The sequence below is a fragment of the Labrus mixtus genome, chromosome 8 (assembly GCF_963584025.1).
Source record: "Labrus mixtus chromosome 8, fLabMix1.1, whole genome shotgun sequence".
Lineage (NCBI taxonomy): Eukaryota > Metazoa > Chordata > Actinopteri > Labriformes > Labridae > Labrus > Labrus mixtus.
Genome location: NC_083619.1, coordinates 18788393 through 18805484, shown reverse-complemented (window position 1 = coordinate 18805484; position 17092 = coordinate 18788393). Strand labels below are relative to the sequence as shown.

General features: G+C 38.2%; 1 protein-coding gene across 2 annotated transcripts in view; it reads right to left on the bottom strand.

Moving 5' to 3' along the window:
• The window catches only part of asic1c (acid-sensing (proton-gated) ion channel 1c), an 87896-nt gene that overhangs the window by 21482 nt on the left and 49322 nt on the right, over positions 1-17092 (bottom strand). Inside the window, exon 1 of one of the 2 annotated variants that reach the window (XM_061044908.1) lies at positions 7285-7921. The exons of the other annotated variant lie outside the window; for it this stretch is intronic. Coding sequence (XP_060900891.1) covers positions 7285-7809 — 525 coding nt within the window. The 5' untranslated portion in view covers positions 7810-7921. Of the gene's footprint in view, positions 1-7284; positions 7922-17092 lie in introns of those variants that run through there. 2 annotated transcript variants of the gene reach the window in all.

Here is a 17092-nt window from a genome sequence, read left to right as displayed (position 1 = left end):
ATCACTCCAGACTACAAAGCGCTCCAGGCTAAAGTTAATGATTTTTCTTCTCTGTAGTGTTGCCATCCTCCTTATTGAAAGAGAAAAAAAACACATTTCTGCTGCTCAGACATTTCCATTGTTATCTTGTGGCGGATGCAAACACATTTCATCTTTGTCTCAGTATTCAAGCATGTAATTAGAGGATCATGGCATCATAAAATTTTCCAAATTAAAAATGAGCGGCCAGTTTGATGGAATAGACAAGCAGAACAGTTTGAAAGATATGTTTTTTTTTTCCTTCAGATTTGCACTTTTATTGGCCAGTTTAAGATTGAGCCCAGTGATCCCTGAGCCTGACAGGGACTGACACTAACCATCCTCTCCTTTCATGTCAAAGCCAAGTTGAACCCCCGAGGTCTCATTAAAGGAGGAGCAGTGTTTTGACTGGTTAAAGGAGAAGAGCTTCTTCAAGGGCCAGCGAGTATGTTCAACACCAAATGAAATACTGGCAGCAATTAGATGCACATAAAAAACCCAGCAGCACAGACAGGGCAGCCACAAAGACGAAAATAATAAAAGCCATATTCAATCTCGACATCCAGTTACTGTCAAGCTGAGCCAATAGGTAGATAGACAAAAAGTAATGACAATTTAAATAAATAATTTATAAATGTAGGTTATCTGTTTGTAAAAATACAAAAAATGTAATATTCCATTTTGAGAGTTAATAGAAAATGTGTTTTTCGACTGATGGAATGATAAATGCAGTAAATGGTTATGCATGTATGTTATGCATTTAGGAAATTCTTGTGGTATGTTTTCTGTGTGCTTTTATTTTTTACACTTTTCAGGGAATGCACGTCATTAAAATGAGACAATACAGGGTTTCAATGAAACGATGCTATCGACTCAAACTGCACATTCGTGACAGACAGGTAGGATTACACTTGACTTATGCTCCATCATGGTGACTCATTGAATATTCAGGTAATCAAAGGCAGGTCACCCCAAACTCTGAGAATATGAAGGGTAGAACTTTAGAAATATAAACAATAAAAGGATATGGAATAATGTCCATGCTGTTTGAATACTTTCTTATTTTGCATATGGATGTTTGTTTAAAAAGTGCTATCATTTATCTCTTCACCTGGAGGACACTATGACTGATGAAGAGTACAAGAATGATGTTGATTCCCCTTCAGAAAATACTTTATTATCCCTGACAATAGTATACTGTGGTTGTTAGCTTATTATTTTAGAATGAGTATAACCCTAGAAGATTCCTGCTAAAAATCCAGTATTGGTTATCCAAACTATTTTAATTCAACCAGTAAAATGATTCAAATATTGAGAGAATAATGAATTATTACTTATTGCTGAACAAAAACAGAGGAATCTGCAACTTATTTCTATATATATTATTGTATTGTTGTTTTTTTGAAACTGGAATACAAAATCATGAAAAACTAATTTAAACATATCAAATTCTGCGTAAAAAAACATTTTAAAAATGTTTAATAGAAATTCAGTCCAATATAATATGTGATAGAGAAACACAGATTACTCTTATTTCTCTGTATCATTTACACTACAGTACAAAACATCCTTTTGTTAGCTCTTAATTAATTTAAGTTTAAATAGACTGACTAAATGAAGAGAGTATAATATCTGACAACCCCTGAAATGCATACAGTAATATTCAGTGTATATCAAATAAAACATACAGTGTTTTGTTATGTAAGCTGGTTATTTAATACAGAGAACATTTTCTGAATCCATTCCTCAGTTTCTCATCTGAGGATTTCTCATGGAGTGACTTCATATGCCACCTGACTCATTAAGATTCACAAGAATTTTCACAACTCGACTCCCCGGGACCTGAAATCAAGGCCAGAAGAAGAAAAGAGACTTCTTGTGTTTTACAGAGTTTTCTGTTGACCAAACAAATGCAAATCTGGAGCACACAGCATTTGCAAATGTGGAATGTCAGTCTGGTGGACGGGCAGCTTCTTTAGTAGAGGGAGACATCTTGTGGCCTGCCTCTAAATGAAACTAACCTCTCACTGCCTTGAGAAGAAAAACAGCCACTCTGTATGCTGCACAAGTAATGCAGGGGAAGCAAGAATGGATTTTGAGCAAAGAGGGGCTTATACTTTGAAAAACCTCATATAAAATTCATCAAAAGAGGGAAAATTTGGCATGTCATTTGCAAAAACTAAATAAATTAACCCCAAAGCTGGTTTGAAGGACAGTAGAAAATGTTAGCTTTTCTTTTGTTTTCCAAAATTACAAAGTGTTGTTTCCTTAAATTGCTGTTCCATTTTAAAAAAAATTTAAACCAAGAAAAATGCTTATGCATAGTGCTGCTTTGAAATCTACAGTCATTTGAACATCTCTGACACAGCACAGGTATAGGTAAATCCCACCCTGACCGAGCAGGTGGAGCAGAGATGCAGTCTGTATCAATAAGAAGCAGATGCTGCTGGCTGCACCTGTCGTCTTGTTCCTTTGTTAAATTCCAGGCAGAATCAAAAAAAGAATGTGCGCTGTCACTCAAGCTTTCAGTTGGTAGCCTACAGCCACACTTTGATAAACTCCCTCCTAAAATTTCCTCGCTGCTACTTTCATTTTCAAGGATAATCTTGTTTTATTAGCATGTTCTCATCTTGTTTGCTCAGCTGGAGGCTTTTTGGTATCCATTCCTGAATCCATTTCGCCTGCTCGCCAGAAATTAAGCAAACTAAGCACTTGCCAGCGGCCTAAAAGTGCCATTAAATAACAGAATTTCTCCGTTGTCAGGTGAACATATTATGAATTCAAATCATAACCCTAAACACCTGCAAGGCTACACGGATTATCTCTCCTTCCAACATTCAAATTGACGTCCTCCCAGAATCTAAATAACAGAGTTTTTTACTCCTGGAAGTCGATTACATCATCACTCAAACTTCCCAAAAACTAGTCTGCAGTTTCCAACAATCCATCATACATTGCTTCCTTCCACTGTAAGAAGACTTGCTGTGTCAAGGGGGATCTCAGTTAACTAAATAGATAGAGAAACAATCCTTTAAACTGTGCAAGACGTAGCCTTCATTGGCTAAGAGTGCAAGCTAGGATCCCATAAGCCATTAGTGGAACCAAAAGCTAAATATGGGCCTGACATGTAATTTAAGAGGACATGTGATAAGAAACCCTTAGTCAGTCATTTATTTGAACACTCATTATCTGGTTAAATATGTAAATCTGGGTAGCACAAGCTTTTATATTTATATCACACAATGCCAGAAGGCTTGTAATCCAAACCATAACATAACATAATGGCACTATTGGTTTTGGAAAGAGCCACACTTGTGTTGGGTGTCTCCACCTAACAAGCTAATTAACTTAAGAGGTTCTGTCAACTGGCACCTCTAATGTCTGCCTCTGGTGGTATCTGCTCCCCGATGTGCAAGTCAGCAGAAAGCACCCCGTGCAGCGTCCCCCCGCTATGAATTCCTTTACTATTGCTCTTCAGCGCCATTGATCGAACTGCCGATACTGCACTTACAGTAACAGTGGCTCCCACACTGGCCTTCACTGACACTGAGTAATGGAACAAACACATTATGTATTTGCTATTTGGCCTGTCATCCACGCTCACCGTCTCAGATTTGTTTATTTCATTGTTTGCACCGTGGAGCTTTATTTCATCTGCCCCCTCCCCTTTTCATGCTCTGGGCAGCCCTGTTATTTTCTGCTCCTTCACACACCTCCTCCCTTCATCTTTCCTAATGCTTCCAGTTGTGCTTGGCGGCGCTGGCTCGGCTCCAAAGCGGGCTGAATCACAATGATGGTGTCAGTCCTCGGCTGAGTCCCAGTCCCACCTCAATCTGAGCATAGCGCAGCTTCCATTTCCTCTCTCTATCTTTCGCTCTCTCTCTCTCTCTTTTGTCTTTGGTTTTCACTTTGTCTAAGCTCTGCCCTTCAACTCTGTCTGATGCTTCTCTATATCTCTCTTTTATAAGCAAGCACTCTTCTGTCTGTTCTCCTATCTCTTGACAACACCTATTTTCTGCCTCTGTCTTCAGCCAGAGTCATTGTTTCTGAACAGGTCTAACACTCAATCCTGACGTCCACTTCCTTTAAACACCTCTATATGTTCTCTGACCTCTAAAGTTGATTTCAGACCTCCAGACTACACTGCAGTGAATAAAGTGAAGAAAAAAAACCACATCCTGGTTCTGGACTCGCAGACCCCTCACAAATCCCTGAACACTGCAGACGGGCTGTAATGTAATATTTAAAAGGTTTCAGCTTTGGTTTCAACACAAGATGTGATTCCCTAACAGGAACCTCAATTATAACACACGAGATCTACAGTAAAAGGATCATTGTGTTATAATCAAACCGCCGCATTGACGCAAGCCAGCTAAAGCGTTGAGCCGCAGATCGATGGAAATGATATTACGCCAACTTCGGCATGCATTCTGCATATACTACTGACGGATGATTTATTTGTTAGGAGCCAATCTTGCAGGTTTAATCCAGAGCAGTGAGCTGGGCTGTGTTGGGTTGCTTACGCTTTTGAGTATTAATGAGGCAATCAATCACAAGCCGGTGCACAGACAGTGTGTGAAGCAACAAGATGGAGGCAAGAGATTAATTTTGATAATTAAATCAAGCCTCCAATAAGAGAGTGATTCAGCCCATCATTTGTGCTGAAAGCTGAAAATGTCATTTTTAATACACGGAGCGAGATATACTCCTATCTAAAATACAAAATGTGCTATGTTTCGCTAAGACGTCTTGAAGAAGTACAAAAAAATCCTTCAGTGTAATCTGAAGAAAGCTTATTACCACGATTCACACATACATTGATACAGGGACATTCAAGGCTATGCTCCTGTATGTATTTATAGCGCTTGGTAGAACATGTTCAGCATCTACCATATGCCAGCCTTTTAATATCTGAAACTCGTTCTCCTCCAGTGAATTACTGCATCCTTTCCCCTCGCCAAAAAAAAAAAAACATTTCATTACTTTATGCAGAGGGAATAATTGCACTTGGGGGCTCTGATATTTCCTCTCCAAGATTTCTCAATACCACTGCACCCATATCCAGCTCATTAGTTAGAACAGCTGCTCTTTCCTGTCACTGTAGACAAGATCAGCTTCTTCAGACACTGATTCCTTGAAACACAAATGCACATTCAGGACTTAAACACAAACACAACTACTCACAATGTAGTTCTCAAACGCATACAGGGGAAAACCTTAAGATGCTACAAAAAATGTAAGTAGATGCACAGTATGAAGTTAAACAGCAGTGCTCTATGCGATGTAATAGGAAACGATTATAATCTGGTAATTCTGATGTCGTATTGAAACCCATAACTCTGAAAACACAAGTGCAAGCAGAGGCATTGAATGTTTTATGCATATTCTCTCCAATATTTCCACATGCAGAGAGCTAATTGTCAGATGTTGTCTGGACCTTGAGTGAGTCATCTCCTGGTGATGTCGCTGAAGTATATAATGGGTATGCTTAATTCCATGGTTTCTCATCATCTATGAGAGGACCTGCCTCTGAGCCTCCCACGGTAAGATCAGCAGGCCGAAGAGGGGGAATTCAGGCAGCGCCATGAATCTTTAATTAGCCCCCTCTATACATAGGCCCTTAGAGCGTCTCCAGTTTCTGACATTTAGCTGAAATTTGCCCTTTGTGCTTGTGGATGAGAAAGAGACAAGGTCACCTGACTGACCACAGAGATATCAAAATCTGCCTTTATAAGCTTACAATGTCGGTTCTGTTTTTTGGAGTTGCGGCTCAAATCCGGTGCACCATTTTCCCATTCAAGTTGGGAACTCTTCTTATCAGACATGTCCAATTTGTGTTGGATTGAAAAGCCAAACCTCACCATTGTCTCTCGGACAAAATAATAATACTATTGCTACTGTAAAACAACTAAGTAATTAGTATAAATTATTTCCCTCGCATTCACCGTGCTGGTTTTCAAAGAAATTGTGCAGCAGGACAAGCCCATCTTGGTGCTGGGCTTTCATCACTCAAATCAATGGCCCATTTCATCGAAATACAATCCTTCCTCCGCCTCTGCAGCAGGACGATTACATTCCATCCAAATTCTGCTGACATGATTTTATCTTATTGGTACAAAGCCTGAAAATTGTGGAGAGAAAAAATGGGGTTCACAAAAAAACGAAAGCCTCTTGAAGTGGAAAAAATACCTTTTTGTCCAATCCTTGAATCTAAAAGAGGCATTATTCAGTTTTTGTAACATTATGTGTTTATGATTTTGCGAGTTGAAAGATTTGTTCATAATGCTTTCCTATAAGGGATTTTTATCAAGAAAACAATAACGTATTAAAAGCTGTACTGGTCTTGAAAACAGCATATGTTTGCTTCATTATGCATGATGCATGATGTCAGCAGAGATTTGCTGAACCATATGGCAGCCTCAGTAGTTACATCTTTCTGTAGACGCTTTTCAGGAAGTAACTCATTTTTCCTTCAAGAAAAAATTATTTATTATCGTTATAAAATAAAGAATTTGACACAGCGCAAATGTTACCATTACCAAGACATAAAAAGGCCAGGAAATATCTGCCTGCTCTTGGTGCCTGCTCGTGTAAATAGAGATAAAGCTTTTCTTTATTAGTATTCCACAGAAATGTTTCCTGTCTTACACCCCCGTACCTGTTGTTCCCTCTGGAGCTACTTAATCTTTCCACAAATAAACCATTAATTATTTGAAAAGGGAGGATTATGGGACAGTTACTTGAAGGATAATTAAGCCATGACAACATAATTTGAATTAAAGTGACAACTATTTCACAAAAGATACCTGATGTGAATGTGTTTGTCTCATCACGAAGATGCATTTTCTTTTTATAGAAAGAAGCACTCTGTTAAAGCAGATCTCTGCTCTTATGTCTCCTGGTGCGCATACACTGCCTCATATTTCATTACACCATGGGCAGAATAAAGCATTTAAATCATAGCATCATTATGACTACTAAATAGCTCATTGTTGTTAGTGTTGTTGCCAGAGGCTTCTGTTCAGATGTTGCTTTTAAGCTTTTTGTATTGAATATGTACTACTCATTTAAATTAATACACATTTTTAGATTTTGTTCTAAATACTTAATCTTTGTATTAAATAACTCATCCTTCAGGGACAATCTGTAATATTTAAGACGGCACTTCTTTGCTTTTTCAGAGCTTACCTCCTATGGACGAGTGTTTTACCTGTAATGACTCAGTTTAGAGTGACTTCATCTTAACTATAAAGCAGCCAGACTTACTGTAGTAAAGTTCTCCGAACCACAATCCTTGCCTCTGTATTTGCAGTCAAGCAACATTTCATCTATGTTGTGGCTAGTCCTCTGCACAAACTCCAGCATGTTGAAGGTCTTGCTTGGGAAAAACTTGCTGTTGTCCGTTGGCTGACCCAAAGCGGCCATGAAGTCATCAAAGTCGCCTTGCTCCACGCCCAAAAGCCCGGCCATCCAGAAGATGTCGTTCCTACGAATCTGGGACTTTCGATAGCTGTTGTAGTTGCAAAGGGTGATGGCAGGGAAGTACATGACAGGACTGTCCATTTCATCCAGGATGGTGACATGGGGGTATTGGTAGTACTCGATCACACGGTCTGCCACTTGGTACAGGAAAATGGAAAGCGAGGAGCTGAATGCGGCGGCCCAAAGCAGTCGTCGGATAGTCACTCCACCAGGCAGGAAGATGTGGCTTAGGCCATGGAGAGTACAGTTTGCTCCAAACACTGTAATGTCGGATGGTGGACGTGGCGCTTCTTCCTCTGGAGCTCCCATTTTTCACCAAAAAGTTTACAAGTTGCGGTCTGTGCTGGGTGTTGTCTTGCTGCAGTCGTGAACTGCTGATTACTGGTGCTAAAAGGACGATTCACCCAAACTTACTGAACGAGGAAGGCTGCAGGAGACAGGGTCTGGTTTCCTCTTGGTACCCGAGGGGGAGGAAGGGGTTGGATATGTGGAGCTGAGACGTAGCTATGGACTGTCATATCAACCAATCCTCGATGAGATCTTAGAGGGCACATTGAATTCAAGAGATCGCGTTTCATTTGGGAAGTAAGACCTGATCCCACAGGGTAGTGGATGATAGATTTAACAGGGATACAACACGGAGGAATAGATGAAAACTGAAACATATTCAATTTAGTGACCTCTGACGTACACAAATTCTTCTTTCATTTGTAAAAATCAGCTATCAAGGGGAGGTTTCTGGACACCCATCGATGTTTTTGTTGAAATGATACCTTATCCAACTAAAAGGACATACTGTTTTCACTTAAGGAAAGATCCCTGCTAATTAATGGGACAAACACTGTTACCCAATCAAAACCCATTGGGGACATCACAAATGCGTGGTCATAAAGCTAGAAACAAGAAAGTTCTTTTAGTTCCTGAAAGGTTGACATTTTGCAGAAACAAAATGTCAGCAATTCCCCATTAGCATCACATTTAGTTTCAAAGCTTGTGCTGCCATGTACAACCCCAGTAATCCATCTTTAGCCTCTGAGAAGACTGGGGGGATGTTCTTAATGAAACCTTGATGGACATAGCTGTGAAAGGCCAGATAATTACTCATGCATGCAAACCATTACGCTTATTGCAGCTTGATTCAGACCTGGCACCCTTCTTAGTCATAGGCAGGCATTAATAATCTTAAGACTATCATCATCCTCCGGAACTTCGAGATTTTCTTTGAATGATTACACCTTATATAATCATATTAGTCACTCTTGGGATATAAAGCAAGCATACATCTTCTGTAACAGTACTTAACTATTTGTAAAATATTAGAATGGTAGAAGAAATACAAATAAAATCTGAGTCAATGCACCCATAGCTCATCCCTTAAATTTGCAGCACACATCATCTTCTATCTTGCTGCAGCCTCCCTATCATGTGTTTTGTAACGGCATCAATTATTAATGCATTCCCCTGCATACATTTCAACTCATGGGCCGAGGTTTATATTGGCAGAGTACAGGCCTGAGGTTATTTCAGTACACCCTGATGAGTATCAGTCTCGACTGAAATTGATTTGCTCAGAGCAGCATTCATTTTAAATGAAGTTAATAAGTTAACTGATGTTAGGCGCCAAGCAGAGATCGCAGCCACACCTCTAATTGCCTGTCTGAACTACTTATCAAAAAAACCCTGTTAACCATTCCTCTCCAGAGTGTCTTACATTTGTTTACCCTCCCACCAATCTGTCTTCATTGTCCACACCTCTTCCCTTTTACTTTTATTCCCTTTACTAACCTTCTGCACAGTCATTCCCTCTCTCATCCGTCTCTATCCTTCCCCTCCTTAAATCAATAGTAAACATACCTCTCTAAGTTTTATTCCATTCAGTTACTGTCTGGAGATCCAAGAAGTTGAAATGTGCATTTTATTCACTGCAGGTTTACTTGAGCTGTGTTGCTATAATCAGAATGACAATTTGAGAGGGGTTTGTCATAAAGACGAATCTAAAGAGAATGATGACTTCAATCTACACCTCTGCCCAACTTTTCAGGGATTTATTTTGTACAGTAGGGAACGGGCTGGTTGACATAATGCTGCATTTATCTGCAAAAGAGTTGAATATTTCCCTCAAGAGTTGGTTGAGACCAAAAATGGAGAGAATATATTTTTTTCATCTGTGACAAATTTGACTGAGAACTAATGATTGTGTTGCTCTGTTACTACTACTTGTGTTCATAGGTACGTTTGCCTACAAGTTCATATTAACTAACATAACTTGTTAGTGCTGCCCTTAAGTATCTATACAAATAAGCAACTGTAGTTTTAGATTTTCATAAAGATCTCTAGGAATTTTAGGGATTATTGTTGTGTATTTAAAATGTGGATACATTTTGTACTGCATTTAAATTTATAACCTGCATAGAAACAGTTTTCCACCTGGGGGCAGGAAAATGCCTCGTTAACACACTATTCAGCTAAAAAATAAATAAATAAATCATAGTGGGAAAGTGTTAGGAAACTGTTGCATGTAGAAACATTAGCAAACTTGAACATATATAGGCATAAAGCAGCTGATGCCTAATTTTGATTCTCTGCTCAAACAGCTGCCAACTTTGAGAGAACAGTAAAGATTAATCAAAGAGCTAAGTGGCCATCATACCAAAACAATCGGCTGAAAGTATGTAAAACATTCCATAGAGCAACAAGGGTCGACTGAGTGGCAGATTTCTGAGATTTCTACTCTACAAAAGCTCTCCTTTGTATTACATGTAGCCTTTTCATCCATAGTTAATGTGAACATATTGATTGAAGATGCTTTAACAGCTGTAACATTACCAAAGGGGATTGTCATCATGTGGCTGCACACTAAACACTGACTCACATATCAATCTGTCAATGAATTGATGCAGGCCATGCCAAATCTGGTACATGAAGCACAAACCTTATTGCGCATTCATTCATTTATACTTGATACATTTGCCACATGTGTTATTGCTTCACAGATTTGTTATGTATTCTTATATATATATGCATAGAAAAAACAGCACATTTCCCTGGCTGCAGAATGTTCTGACTTTGTGTACAACTTGACAATAAAGGAATATGTGAACATGTAAGTCTGGTGGTTTAATGAGGTAGTAATCAAAAAAACTAACATAGCAATATCCCATAGTTTCAATTAATCTTTAACTGGATCTGCAGCAAAAGTTAACACTTGTTCATTGGCAGGTGTCCTAATTTAACTTCCCACCAAATGTCATTAAAATCTGTTTACCACTCTTTTTAATCTAATAAGCAACAAGACACAGTCAACACAGTAATAAACATGTATACTAATCTCCCTAGCATTATTAGTATCTCCAAGAACAGGTAAAAAAAAGATGCCTGCAGCTGCCTCAAGCTTAGCATTTATAGACAATAAACACAAAGGCAGCAAAATCTAAAGGCTGAGGTTTTACTTCACTTTTTAAGTTAAATATCTAAAAAGATTCCAGCACAGGGACCTTTCCCTCAGAGAATATGTTGAGTTACTAGTCATTTGGACAATGTCAGGTTTAGCAAACACATAGAAAAGCAACTGTAAAAAAATCAAGCTTTAAATACTTTAGCTTCTTTAATGCAAAGATTGGAGGGCATTAAGTTAATTCATTTCAAAACATTTCACTATACTCACAGTCAACTGAGCATTGATGCCCTGAGCACCATCTTAGCCGTTCATTCCCACCTAAATGTAAAATTGAGTTATCTTTCTTCTACCGCAGCAAACAGGAAAGTGGTCATAGCACATTCCTGTAATTAATAGTTGCACTCCGAGTGAAGTGCAAGCCACTATACACAGTCAATACGCTGTGGAGTTTTTCCCACATGCTTTAAGTTAGGTGTACTGGTTAATGCACTGCCGGAAGAAATCAACGATTCAGTACATCACAGCTTCTCCGTGCTATGAAAACACTTTCTTCCCCTCTACAGTGAGGAGAGGCCCTGGCTGCATTCACACGTGTGGAGATTACTGATACCTTCAGAGACTAAGTGCTCTTTCTCATCAACCACTTTGTATCCGGCCTGTGTGGAGAATGTCAGAGTTAGTCTGCTGCATCTGACAGAGGACCTGTTATGGATGGATACAAGAAGGCCATTATCATAATGCTGAAAGGTCATTAGCTTAGAGCCTGTTCCTTTATTCTTTAAATTCTAGTTAGCTGCCCTCTGGTTTGGTCAAAGCAAAGGGCATCTCACCGTCCACCTGGACGTCACAATGTTTGGTTTAAGAAATATAGATTTAAAAGCTTCAGGGTTATTTCGGGGTCTTTTGTTAGATAAAAAATTGCTTGTCCTGTTAGGTCGAGTCAAAAGAGTCTTTGCAGCTGGAGGAATACATTTTTCTGTGGATAAACATTTCAAGTTTAAATGTAATATCGGACTGTCTCCCAGCTGGCAGTTTTTCATGATTCCTCTCACCACATGTAGAGATGGTCTTTCATGTTTTTCCAGAATCAAATTGGAGGGAAGGAGCCAAGTTTGAAAGTGCTGAGCTGACATATAAATGTAAAGACACATTTCACATCAGTAAGCATTACTGAGATAATGACGAACAGGGATGCAAATAAACTCATTAAAAAGAAGAGATGCAGCAGGATGCTGGGATTCCATTCAAAATGCGGGTTGGTGTTTTTTTTTACTTTAGACCCCAAAACTCCTCAGAGTTAGCCTTTCAAGTTCAACCAACCATCAATTCCATCAACCGATCACAGCTGACAAATGTTTAAAAATAGAATAATTGTAATATCAACATAACTTGCCACCGGCCATCTCTTTCTGGAGCTTTTTACCTGCATCAAACTGAGCGGGAGAGAAAACTTGGGATGAAAATAACTGATTTATTTTATAGTAGAGGAATTTGTTGATCACTTTGTCATGAATTGATTGGTTAATTAAGCACAATTACCTAAAAGCCAAGTCAGGGATAAATTGTGTGTGTTTTGATCTTAACTTCAAAATCCAAAGTTATTTAATACTATTACAGAACCCTTATAATACCAAAAAACATATTTAGCAAGCTAAAATGAAGTGAATTTGGGGATACTTTTGTTTGGAATTCAGCATTGAATTTTAAGGGAGTGATACCAATCAATTAATTGACTCGCTGTTTAAGTGTTGGCTTAAGGCTCTTAGTTCATTGACCTTTCAGACTTCCTTTTTTTGGAGCAGACAGTAGTGATTGCAGGGATTAGCAACTTCAATATGTGCCAAAATCTTAAATGTGAATGTCGATATCTTCCACAAACAAAACCCTCCTTAAAAAACAGCATCAAATATGTGATCTCCCAGCAGCCGAGTCGACATTTGTCTCTTAAAAGTCCTGCTTAGCTTACACTGAAGCTTGTATGATTCATAAGTCATGGTTAGAAGAATTTTGATTTACATCCTTCATACTCTACTTATGCAAATAAAAAAGAAACCTCAATCAAAGTCCCTGAGCAGCCCTTGCCAGCTTAACACAGTTTAATAGCAGCAAAGTATTTTCTTCTATCCAGCCACTCCTCCACTTTCACTTCATAAAAAAGGATCTTTAAACGGCAACGATCAGAATCTGGGACTTCACTGAATGCAAACCGCAGCTGGTTTCTCTAGTGGAAAGAAGGAAATGGCCAATGAATAATTAGGAAATTCAATATTTCAGTATTGACCCTCCCACACAACACAGCATCTCTGATGAAACGTATGTCATACCAGCAAGGAAAACTGCTTTAACTGTTGTTTACACCACAGTGTGAAAACTGTGGATTTACTACACAAAGAGCATGTTCTTTGATTTTTCCTTTCAGAATATTGCCCCAGTTTGTTTTAATACCTAATTCTATTCTGACAGTTAATCATCAGGCACAAGCAGAGGACTTCATACAGCTGCCACAGTAATCACATGCAGTAAAAGGCAGAAAAGCTTCACTGTGGGTACTTCAAAGGACCTTTCAAAAATTAATTTCTGTCCATCTAAGACGGCAATTAGCTGTAAGTACTGTTGAGAGGAATAAAAGGTGACTTCCCCCCCAACTTCAAAAAAAGGGCAGGTTGGAAACAAGGCTTGTTAAAAAAAAAAAAAAGCCTTATCGTAAATGAAATTCATATATTGTCCATGTCCATGCACACATCAGACAGCTTATATCGTCACAGAGAGAACTTTTTGGTAAATGGTAAATTGTCTTGAGCGTGTATAGCGCTTCTCTAGACTTCTGACTATTTAAAGTGCTTTTACACCAAATGTCACTCCTACCCATTCACACACTGATGGTGGAGGCTGCTATGTAAAGTGAATATCAGAAGTAACCAACTCTACCAACTGAGCCACAGACTTAGAAACAAGTCATTTCACAGGTTTTCTCTTAGCAACATTTTCCACAAGGGAACTAATATAATATAATTTTAGGAGAGCTCAGTCTACATTTGTCAATGTCAAACATTATCTGGTCCAAAAATGGAGACAGGTTGTGTAATTTGGAATGTCATTATGAGACAGACCTTTAAGGATGAAGAATGGCCGACTACTCCACACTTAAGGATGTGTAGAAATAACCTGGAGATTTTCCGAGGAAGCACTTCACCACTCTGATCACTGGAGATGGAACTTAAAGAGAAATGTTCAATGTATAATTGAATTAATGGTTATTGTTACTGGTGCCTTTGATGGTGGCAGATTTAGATTCATATTCAGATCACGTTATTAATCCCAGAAGGGCAATTCAGTTTTACATCCTCCTGAGTCATTGAAAGAAGCCAAGATAATATAAAGTAAACAAACACGGTCAGCAGCATTCAGACAATTACATTTACATGCCAGTAACAACAATTCAACAGAATCACCAAATGACGAGCCAGAGCTAGCAAATAAATATATATATATATGAATTGCTGACTTTTCAGAATTTGTATTATGTGGTCTTGTTGGAGCTTTTATTCTTAAATCAATGCTGTTTCCATTTAGAATTGGTAGTTTTGAAACAATGTGCATGTCTGCAGTGGGAATGACTTTTTCAGTACCAATACCATCCGATTTAGAAAGTGTATGATACTCTAATAATACTGTATAAAACTATGCACCTCCCTGTATGGCACTGAATCATTCTTTTATGTGAAGGGCAAATTAAGACTAAAACATTGTTATTCTTGCATAATTAATACAAATGTAAAAACTAAGCAAGTTGGGTCAAAACTTGATTAACTTGAATGTCCGATTGCCTTGATACCAGATCTAGCTATTTCAGTCACTATTGATATACCAATATTCAATCAGTATTGGCTTAGGACATCCCTTGTCTGCTGGAAATTACACCATCACTGACCAGTTTCCTCCATGTTCTCCTTTACCTACCTAAAAGAGAAATATCTGCATAGTTATACAAGATGGGATCACAGTTAAGACTCTCTTGTCTTTAGTTTTGATCGACTGTATAAGCCCCCTGGTATGGGTTGTGTCCAGTTGTACCCTTAGAAGAAAATGCACACAACTGTTGACCAACTCACAAGCCGGCATTACTTTACAGATCTGCCCGCCAATTCTGAACCGGCTGTGTTCCAGGGAACAACAAGATCCATCATCTGTTTTAAAAGACCTTCGCCCCTTCAGCGTCGTCAACAATAAGGCTTTCTATTTATGATCACATAATTTCGTCATTGGCAATTTTCTGATAAATACTCTATTAGTTGTCTCAAGCCCACTCTTCAGTCATATTAACCTGTTTAGCCGGTTAAGCCAATGTTATCTTTCTTTCACTGTGTATTTACATTGTTGCAATCAGCTGATTGAAACATTACAAATATAAAAGCTGCATTATTTTAAACACATTTTGAGCTTTTTAATGTCAAATAATAATTTTGATACTCTCTAATAATTAAGTGCACAGCTGACTGGAGTACATCCTGAAATAAGCAACCCTTTGCAAAGAATAGGGGATTAAATGTGAACAAGGAATGAATTTGAAAATTGATCTTTAATTGAATCGTGCCCCCAAGTATGGAAATCAAACCCAATTGTGAGCTAATGAAAGATTCACATCACCCACAGACTAATAAGTGTGCTAATAAACATCTAAAAAGAAAATTCTGCGATGAATTTCAAGTGATGATATGCATCTCAAAGTTGATTTGATTTTCTGTTTGTCTATTTAGGCCAAAGAAATTATTTTCCTCTATTTGAAAACTCAGTTTGTTCTCTTTTGACAAAACTCTGCTTCATACCTTGTCTATTAATACTCAGAATGTTGCACATTCTACCTTTAACTTGTAACTTCTGTAAATACGACAACAAATCTAGTTCATGTTATCAAAGGTCACAAAAACAACACGTGATTGACAGCTAATTTCAGGTAAGTCTTTGCCCAATGGCCTCGTGTAATTTAACATCTTGTCCAAGTGTTCACTGAAAATCCACATCCCAGGCAACTACAACAGGCCTCTATGCTTCATCTAAACTGTCAGGACTCATTATACACAATGATGACCTGCTCTCCTGGTACATGATTGCAGTTGTCAAGATGGCAACACGCTGTAAAATTTCACCGCTGCAGATTAACCAATTCCTTCAATTTATCGCTTACGACACTCAAAACCTCAAAGACTAAAGCTCTAAAACATCAAAGCGGCATAAGAAACCAGCACAAGAAGTATACTGCCATCATGTCAACTGTAAAGAGTTTTTTTTATTTTTGCAATAATAGTCATTTGTATTACTTTAGACATTTCTGTATCCCCAAAGAGCAAATTATGTAAACAATTATATTTCAAAAACGTTTTAAACTCACAGTAGCCTCTGGATTCAAGATTTTTATTTGTCACATGCTCTACATTTATCTCTACGTATAAGATGACTGACCATTTGACTTGATACAGAAGTAACTGTCTAAAATAGCTATGTAGTCTAGCTATGTGTACCTGAGTTAGCAAAAAGCATAATTTTCATCGGCAGTCCCTTTGACAGATGAAATCCTCTTAAACCTCCTAGGTACCATGCATGCAAACCAGTTGCAATTTCTTATCCATCCACCGGGTGAAGCAGTGAATATGGAAGCTGATACAGTTACTGTTATTACTGCTGTAGTGTGACTATTTTACTCCATGCTCTTCCATTGCAGCTGGACAAGAGCACCTAAAATCAGTTGTTTGTTAAGTATTGATACAGTGTTGTTTGTTTTATATATTATCACTGTAATATGGCTAATAAATGTAACAGATATTCAAATTATGTTTGAACACAGATGCATGTAGTCATTCGTCCATCGTCTTCTCTTTATCGGAAATACAGAACAAACTGCATAGAAAAAGAAAACTAAACAGTTGGGGAATTATTGATATACAGTGAGACATAAGAGTCATTTGAAACAAGTTTAAGGTCACATGATGACAACTGATGCATCTTAATGACCACTTAGCCAATGTCATTTGATGATGAAGGGTGAGAAATCCTTGGAGAGCTAAAAAAAAAAAAAACTCTTTCATGTTTCCAATTCCAAAAGCTTCTCATGCTAATAAAGTCATGACAAAATCTTTACCATCGGTTTTTGCTTGATTGATTGATTGAATCCGTTACATCTGTATCACTAATCATCAC